General features: G+C 37.4%; 1 protein-coding gene across 10 annotated transcripts; it reads left to right on the top strand.

Annotated features, from left to right (window-relative positions):
• Positions 1 to 2,313: 2,313 nt before the first annotated feature.
• On the top strand, positions 2,314 to 6,600 carry LOC121258151 (probable ribonuclease P/MRP protein subunit POP5). 10 transcript variants are annotated; one of them, XR_005939345.1, is made up of 8 exons: positions 2,314 to 2,407; positions 2,639 to 2,712; positions 2,798 to 2,869; positions 3,734 to 3,927; positions 4,008 to 4,145; positions 5,339 to 5,526; positions 6,336 to 6,376; positions 6,409 to 6,600. XR_005939345.1 is itself a non-coding variant. In XM_041159528.1 (5 exons), exons 2-4 carry the CDS (start codon positions 3,750 to 3,752, stop codon positions 5,485 to 5,487), a joined length of 465 nt encoding a protein of 154 aa, XP_041015462.1. In that variant the 5' UTR covers positions 2,314 to 2,407; positions 3,734 to 3,749; the 3' UTR covers positions 5,488 to 5,526; positions 6,185 to 6,249. The 10 variants fall into 10 exon arrangements, 4 of the variants coding, with proteins under 4 accessions (XP_041015462.1, XP_041015464.1, XP_041015463.1 ...); XR_005939347.1 differs by adding an exon at positions 3,293 to 3,364 and having other exon boundaries at positions 2,314 to 2,869; XR_005939349.1 differs by lacking the exons at positions 2,639 to 2,712; positions 2,798 to 2,869 and adding an exon at positions 3,292 to 3,364 and having other exon boundaries at positions 2,333 to 2,406.
• The last annotated feature ends 2,612 nt before the right edge of the window (positions 6,601 to 9,212 follow it).

Here is a 9,212-nt window from a genome sequence, read left to right on the forward strand (position 1 = left end):
ATGAGATAGAGAAATTGAGGGAAATGAAGAGGAGAGATGGGGGGGAGAGAGAGAGAGGGGGGATTATTTGCTCCAATCGATTCTACAGTGAAAAATGGAGATCGTTTATCTGTCATTTATTAAAAACTTCACACCTCATTTGTTTATAAGTTTTCCCTTTTCATTTTTCTTCTACAATAGTTTTACCCATCACCTACCTCTCGCGCCCCCATCAAACACTCTTCTCAATCTCCCTCCCTTTCTGTTTTACCAAGCCATTGCCCTCAAGACTAGGCCGTAGTCACTAGTACTTTCTCCCCCCCCCCCCACCCCACCCACCACCATTGTTTTTATTGTTGTCGATTGCAACACCAAGCCAGTAAGTCCTCCACCCGTATCTCTCTCTTGCTCACGCGCACTCTCATTGTCTACCACTTGTGATCTTTCTCTCTCTCTCTCTCTCTCTCTAGCTCTCCTCCGACGTTGCAGTGTCTCTATGTTAGGCTAACTGAGGTGACCAACAAAGGTCACCGGAGCTGGCGCGTTGCCATATGTCACCAATGTATGTCTCGATCTATCTCTCTCGCTGGTCTTCCTTGGCCACTCTCTTGTCCATCTCGGCTTTCCTCTTTCCCACTCCATCCGATTTTGTTCTTCCGTTGTGTGTTTCCTCACCACCTCGAAAATTAGTTTTGATGTTGTTTACAATATCACAGAGCATCTCAAACTTCAATAGAAAATACTGCCACGCCCTCAATTTGACTGACGTCGCTCCAAGATTGGGTAAGGTACTCTCGAGCTTTAGCCTCATAGCCATCATCAAATTCGTGGCCCTTGTATTTGTGCCTACTAGAAGTTGGGTTGTTCCAGTTTTGTATGTCAGATGTTGAGATTTGTAGTTCAGTGATTTCATGACTAATTGATGTTTGGAGGGTCTCTTTTTTATATTATCGTGGTTGGAGGAGGGAATACATGTAAAACTGTGAGTTGGTGTTATGATGTGTTTGGAATTTCTCCTCGACATGTCCATGAAGTTTTGAAAAATTCAAACAACTTAGAGATAGATAGAGGGTAGGAATTTATCAAACGAATCGCACTCTTTCACATATGTTAGGAGTCAATTGATGAGAAGGGATTGGAGAAAGCTTGAATCCAATTCCGATAGTGATGAATATAAGCCCAATTGAAATTCTTAGGCAGTTATACATTTGTGTATTGATAAGACCATTCACTATTTCTTGAAGCTCTCTCCCCCGGATGAACCTTATAGTCAAGAGAAACCATGAACCAGAATAGAAGAGCTTGCCCCACCCCCGAAATAATGGAAAGGGATATTTAGGATATGGTTGTAAATTATGATGTACGTTGAGATGAAATTCAAGCGAATCCAAGGAGATTGGGTCAATCTATTGGTAGAGTATTGAATGGATGTTGTATTTGGGTCATTATAAACCTAAGACACTAGATTAGGGGTGAAAAAAAAAATCGATGAATTGGTAAACCGGATTGGACCAGACCGAATTGGGTTTGATCCTGTACCGGGTCCGGTTCGATCTGGTAGCGGTTCCATTTTTCTAACACCGGACCAGACCAATTCATATATATATTTTAATTTTTTATATTGTATAAAATATTTTTATATTATATATAATTATATATAAAATAATTTTGTATTTTATGATAAATTACTAATTAATATAATATTAAATTTTAAAATCATATATAAATAACTATATATTATCACTATAGTCTATTATATTAGTAGTTATACTAATACTATATTACTATGTATTATAATATACTATAATAATAATATATCACAATAGTCTATAATACAATTATAATATATATTATAATATACTACAATATATTATCACTATATTATTATATTCAATATTATATATACTATATAATGTACTGGTAAAATTGAAAGGGTGTAATTGGTGCAGTATTAATTTTTTAAATCTTAAAATCAATATATATTGATTTAATTATATAATATGTCTAAAATCAAACCAAACCGAACATGTTTTATCTTTAATTAAAATGAACCATTTTGTTTAGGGGCTCACTTTGAGCCATAATTTTGGGTTAGAGTGTAACACCTTGCCCGTGGCCAGGCCCACGAGAATGCCCAGCCCACTGAAGGAAGGAAACTACGTCGTTTCTTTTGGAGTGGGTATTTTCTCTTTTCCCTCTCGTTCGGCGTTCCCCACGCCCCCCCGACGGTTTCCCCCGTCCGATTTTCTCTCCTCACCGTTTCTATCTTCCCCACACCTCTGCAGCGCTTATCCCCCCCCCCATAACAAAATCTCGCTCAACAGACAACAGACCCACTCTCTCCCTCTTCTACGAGTTTCCTCGTCGTTGGTGCTGCAATTTCGTGGGTCCCCGGATTTTGTCGCCACCCACTGCCTGAGCAACGCCTGTAAGTGGCTCTGCCGTTCCTCTCACCCCCTCTCTCCCTAAATTGTTAGATCTCTCTCTGATCTCTGTCTCGCTGTATTTCCGTACCCCACCCTCTCACGCCGATGCCGGACCACCGCGAGCCACCGTCGTTCAGCCCACCGAGCATCTCGGTTTTTCCCTCCTTCCCCGTTTCTCTCTCCCTCTCAACAGTTTCTCACTCCATTATTTTTCTCCATATTGCGTCTGTTAGGGTTGCCGTTACTCACCGCCGTCGCAGCTTCGAGGGTCTGTCGCCGACGAGTCCTATCGCCGAGCTCAACGCCGGTAAGAGCTTCCACCGCCCCTCTCACTCCCTCTCTGCTCTCTTCCTCTCTTTTCTCCCCACCCTCATGAATTCTCTCTCTCACAGAGCATCCCCACCTTTTCCCTGTCGTGCATCACCTCTGGTCGAGCCGTCGACGATCACCGCCTCACCACGCAGGTAAACCCTTGCTGCATATACTTCTCTCTCTTACGATTACCTGCCTCGTACTCTCGTTTTCTCTTATTGTTTCTCGGTTCATGGGTTGTAATTCCATAAATTCTGTGCCGTAGCAAGTTCAACCGCCGTACACCGTCACGCACGGATTCACGGTAAGCCTTTCTCTCAGGCTTCGGTTGGATGGAGCTAAAAATTGACAATTAAATAAAATATTATTAGAATATGATTTTTTAATATAATTTTTTATTGGAGATTTGAAAAAGTTGTAGTGATTATATGAGATGAGATTCTTCTTGGTAACCAAACCAGGCCTCACTCTGTCTCTCGTGCTCTCTGTGTGTTCTCTGTCTTCCTGTGAGCCACTTCCCCCAAATTTTGGAATTTAATTTCTGATTGGGTTGTTGAATACTGATCTTATCGCAAGGTAGTAATCTTGTCCTACGCAGCGTTGTTTACTCACGAAACCAGTCGATCACCACTTTGATATTGTGAAAGGTACCCACGAACGTTAGCCTCGTAGCCATCGTTTATGTTGGTAACTCTTTTATCCATGTCTGTTGGAAGATTTGTGCTGCCACTGTTTGCATGAGGGAATTGATAAATTATATGAATTATTGTGTTGATGTTGGGTTGTTTGGGATTGTTGTGGCTGTTTGGTTGTTTTGGAATGACGTTGGCTATTTGTGGGTTGATATGTAGCTTTCCGGTGGTTTTATGGCTGTTTGTGGGATGATGAGTGTTGGGCTGGTTGTGTTGGACGTGTTGTGAGTTGTGTGGAATGATGTGTGTTGGGCTGGTTGTGTTAAATTGCCCTTATTTAGCTTGAATTGCTTGTTCTGACAAGATGAGTGTGTGGAATGGTAGGTAAAGAAGGATCATCATGGTGGGATTCAAAAACAGGTACCTGATAATGGAAGTTTTTTTGGATCCTAATAGAGGTCTTGTTGGGGATGATCCCATTATCATAACCCAATTCAATGTCTCAAAAGCAATCAAAGACAGCATTCTTGTAAATTTTGGAGAGTGTGGTCTTGCTTCAACGCTTGGATCCTTCCAAGGTAAGTGCTTTTCCTTTTATAGATGCAGTGTCTATAATGTCTTTCAATTTATCCTTGAACTTTTGGTGGTTTTTGTGCAGTAAAGTATGTGAATCCCATCACAAAGCTATGCATCATTAGAGCCTCGAGGGAGGAGTACCAAAAGGTTTGGTCTGCAATTACCATGGTTAGGAGCATTGGAAATTGTCCGGTACTATTAAATTTATTAGACCTAAGTGGTAAGTCAAACGATTATCGTATAGCAACTCCAATGGCCTGCTGATATCCTTATATATGACATTGGCTATCTTTGATCCTTGCAATTGTATTCGACTGTTTTCCCACACTTTTCTGTTGTACTTGTGTACAATTTCTGCTGTTTTAATATTAGTTTAACCTTTGTAACCGCAAAGGGTGGCGTAGTTGTCCTTGGGCGAGCCATATAAAATGGATGTCCTAAGTTTGAAACACCGCATTCACACTCTTGGGGCTATCGGACGGGAGAAATTTCCACTTGAATTGCCCGATGTGCACTTGCTGGAAACGCTTTGCTGAGGGCCTTTGCACACTTGGGATTAGTCTGGACTTTGTCTCAGACATCCAGTGCCAATAAAAAAAAAGTTTCACATTCATCTATGGAACCATGAAGTTTGAAGAATTTGTGACCTCTTAGGGCTCGTTTGGTTCCTTGACTGCATTCAACTCAGCTGAGCTCAGTTCAGATTTAGACTTCTTCTAATATCCAAACACCCAACTCTCAAATCACTAAACTCATTTCAATTCAAAATCTTTTTACACATAGTACCTACGACATTTCTTTTTACACGTAGGACCCACAACCTTTTATATAAATACATCTAAACTCATCTTAACATGCAAACATATTTAAACTCATTTTAGGTGGCCTCACAGAACTCACTCCACTATCTCAACTCACTACTATTCATAGAGAACTTAACTCAGCTCAACATCCAAACGTAGCCTTAAGCTTTTTTGCTGTTTGAGAGTGCAAATTGTGTTTAGTATATTACATTATATTTCATAACCTATGCATCTTAGCATGCTATTTCTCTTGATTTATTTAAGCAGCACACTGTTTTGATAAGCAAGCGTCATACTTTATTTTCATGATGCCATAATTTTCAATGATGAGCACAATGCTTTTCTTGATATTCATCAGAAGATTTGTAATAGATTGGATGATTCTATGTTTTGTGTATCATACATTGCATTATTTGAATAACTTACATCACCATGTGTACTTGGCTACGCCTTTCGATATTAATAAGTCTCTACTTTGAAAAAAAAAAAAATACACCATCCTTCCTATTACCACCACAAGGATGCAAGCCTAATTTTGATAATTCTGGCACACTGAATTGTTATATCATCTGAACTGAACCTTTAACAACAGTTTCTTTCTTTATATTAGGGAGTATAAAGGCTTGTAGAAGTGCAGCCTTGAAGTGTGATGAACTAAAATTTGAGCAGTACAAACTTGTTGTTGGGGCTCGTCTCTCAGCTGATGCTATGAATCAGATGCAAAACTATCTTGAAAAGATAAAAATTTTGGAGCACTAAAGTACTGTATCTGTGCCGACCTCCAGCAAAGTCATGGTGGTATTATAATATGTGCCTTTTGATTTAAAATTGCTTTTGCTTTCTGATTATGTTTGCAGTCTCTCTTTTTATTCCTCCGTCCTGCAAGAGCTTTCGCATTATCTGGTCTTCATTTTCCAGACTATCCTAGAAGTTGCTTCATTATCCTCTTTTTCCATTGATTCTAGCTACATTATAATTTTTCCGAATGATATGCCTCACGGGCATTGGTAAGTATATAATTTATGGAAGAGAGCTCTTACTTAAAGTCCTGTAGCGGCAAAGGGAAAAAAAGGAGATGAAGAAAAAAGAGAGAAAGAAGAGGAGAGGGAGAGGGAAGGAATGGAGGAGCCGAACTTCTATTTCTTTCTAGTGATGTCACTGCAACTAGTGGAGTGAGGTTTCTAAAGAGGGGTTTCGAGAAGAGAGAAGATTTTATAATAAATAGGATTCTACTACATTCTTTTCCTTAGAGATACATTCCCTCCTTTGCCTACTCTGGTCCTTGTATTATCATAAATCATTCTTCTCAAATGGAAAGTGTTGCTTATTTCCCTTTAAGAATGCAGTCAAATCGAAGGAGTTTGAACTTATTAGAATGGTGTGTTACTTGCCAGAGGAAAAATATCAACTTTCTTTCAAAAATATTACTTGTTGAAACTCATTTCCTTTCTTTCAGGTTTACTCTTGATTTTAAGATGTTTATCTTTATTCCTATAGCTGTATGTCTCAAATTATTGTTTTGTGGCAACAAAACTCTCTATATTGCGCCATTCTTTATGGTCTCTTCATGGCAATTTGGAATGACAATTTGGCTTCTTCCTCGACAGATAGCTTTTTGCTGGCGCTTCCTCGACTGTTGTTTTCAAAGAGAACAGGTATTCATTGCACTTGCCTGATTTACGATCCTACAGGTCATTGGCAAGTCTTCTTTTTGGTAATTTTTTTGCAATCGATGAATCCCTTCATCTTGTGAAGCATCTTGAAGGGTTTGAGAGCTTAAGCAGAGCAAGTTTATAGGATGTCCATTTTTTTTTTTTTTTTGTGTAAAATTTAAAACCTACTTTTGTTGTTAAATTTTTGTTGATATTTTCATCTGGAGAGACAGGTTTTATCAACTAATTAAATAGATAGAAATGAGTGGATGAGGGACTCCAACTAACACTTAAAAAGAAAAAAAAAAATTCATTACGGCGTAGAAAAGAAAACAATTTACTAAATGAATCTAACAAGTTGGTCCAGTCCCATCGATTAATGGCCAAAGAACAAAATAAAAGGGTGGTTACAAAGACGAGCAATAGTCTAGTGAATGGGGCATCTACAATAATATTCGAAATAGGAAGATGTACATGGCTTCGATTGCGTTGAGACGGTAGCCCAAAGATCTTCAGTCCCATGGATAAGGGAGCTTATGTGAACAGTAGGAGGATGTGTAGATTTTTTCATCCTTGAGAAAGAAATAGTAAGAGAGGTAGGGAGGGAGTTTAGGGGGTGCACAAGGAAAACTATTTTCTTGAGAGAGTTTAGGGGAAGAAACGATCAGATAAATTGAAATGTTTTATTATTATTATGATTATTATTTCATCGTTCATCTCTGTGGATTAATTGCTGTATAAGTCAGTACTAAAATATTTCTATATGCATCAAGCACTGAACAAAAAGGACGACTTTAATGAAATCCTCCTCCATTAAACACAGTGGATGCTTGATCTCCACAAACTAGCACATGGTGAAGATGGCTCGAGATTCCATGGTTTGAAAGCACAAGTTCCCAATGGGATTAATTAAGGGATTATATTTTTGAAGTTTCTGAGTTAGGACTGAGAAGATAATCTTAATTAGGCATAAAACTATGCACAAAGAATAAACTTTGGGATCCCCCATAAAGTTGAAAACCAGAAAGTCAAATATGGGCACAATAGTCTTTCTGGGTGGGTGCCTGGTGATTACAGGGGCGCTCGATGCCCACTGACTATTTGAGATTTTTAATACCTTACCAATGCGCCATGTGCATATTAATGAACATCACCTGTTATCTCTTGCCTCAGGTTAATTGAGATGAGGTGGTTTTAAATGAATTGAATAAAATATTATTATAATATTATTTTTTAATAATAGTATTATTTTTTAAATTTATAAAAATTGAATTGTTTATTATATTTTGTATTAGAATTTAGGAAAATTATAATTATAAGATGATATAAGATAAGGTGAGATGGTTTCTGCATCCAAACGAGCCCTTATATTCTTATAAAAATTGATTACTTTTTGTACACTTGGATTATTAGCCCTTTTGTAAGATGGATTCTGAATTATACACAAGTTAGCTCTAAACTACCAAATAAATATGATGTATTTCCTCAATTAGTCACATGTGACTATTAACCAAAAGTGTACTTTGGTAATTTAAATATAGTGATTGGGATCTTCTTTTAACAATCTTTGTGAGATGAAATTTGAAGAGACAAAAACACATAATGTGTGTTTTGTTACATTTAAATACTATTCGTGTTGATCTTTGAGGTAATATGTAGGCTCGACATGTTATGTATCTCTTCGAATTTGATCATCCAATTCAAACAGATAACAGAACACCCAATAATACCATTTTACTTGCATTGGTATGATAGGATGCTCACTGTCCAAATTCATTCATAAGACTCTACTCGAGAGAGTTAATTCAACTTAAAAGGAAAATTACTATCATTTAGATTTGTCGTCCGCCAATATTATCATTTTTTTTTTGGCTATTATTTAAACAGCAGGCAGTCCACCATATATTCATAAAAACATAAAAACTAAAAGATAAAAAAATAGTCTATTATTTTGAGTGCTGCCTCTGTTTAATTTCCACTGACATACAGGAAAAAAATAAAAAATAAAAATCTCTCGCGTGCTGCCTCTCTTGATACCATCACATGCTGCTTCTTCCTTCAACAGACCTCGAGTATCAACCAGATATCATAATATTCTGATCATTATGGATTGCAACTTCAATATCATTATTGCTTCCAGCATATAGGCATACTTGTTTTAGGAAATTCTTGTATTGGACAACTAGGGTGACTAGATTGCAACTTCTTCTTCCCTTTTTTTTTTTTTTTCCTTAATGAAGAGGGACGGTACTTCTAATTTTATTAATAAACCTCTCTTATGACGGAAGAATACATTTTACAAACTGTGTAAGAGCTTTACGAGTTACATAAATCCCAAAACCAAAGCTCTTGTAAAATCATGCATTCTAAGGAAAGCTACTTCTTACATTAACTATTCCAAAGTATCTATTATGATTACAGAAATAAAGCAAATACTCAAAAGTATTATTTCCATCTAAATTTGGTGAACCAGTTATATCAATAACAAACTGTCCATACAAATACCTAGGTAATTGTAAAATACAGGAGAAAGACAAAATAATACCTGAAGTTCCAAGATTAGCTAACCATTTGTCACATCATTACCTTCTCTGTATATATGTTACACATCAAAACTTATAAACTTGTTAAAGTCAAGTATATCCTCCCAAATATTCACATACATGCAAGGGGCCTTTTCTTATTTCTGTACCAATTAACTACTAGCGATGCATCTGACTCAACAATGACATCATACAAACAAGTAGGTAACACAAAAAAAAGACCAGCTTTAACTGCGGAAATCTCTGCAAAAATATTTGTACCAATCTCCAAATGAATGGAGAAGCCATG

The sequence above is a fragment of the Juglans microcarpa x Juglans regia genome, chromosome 3S (genome assembly GCF_004785595.1).
Source record: "Juglans microcarpa x Juglans regia isolate MS1-56 chromosome 3S, Jm3101_v1.0, whole genome shotgun sequence".
Taxonomy (NCBI): Eukaryota; Viridiplantae; Streptophyta; class Magnoliopsida; order Fagales; family Juglandaceae; genus Juglans; species Juglans microcarpa x Juglans regia.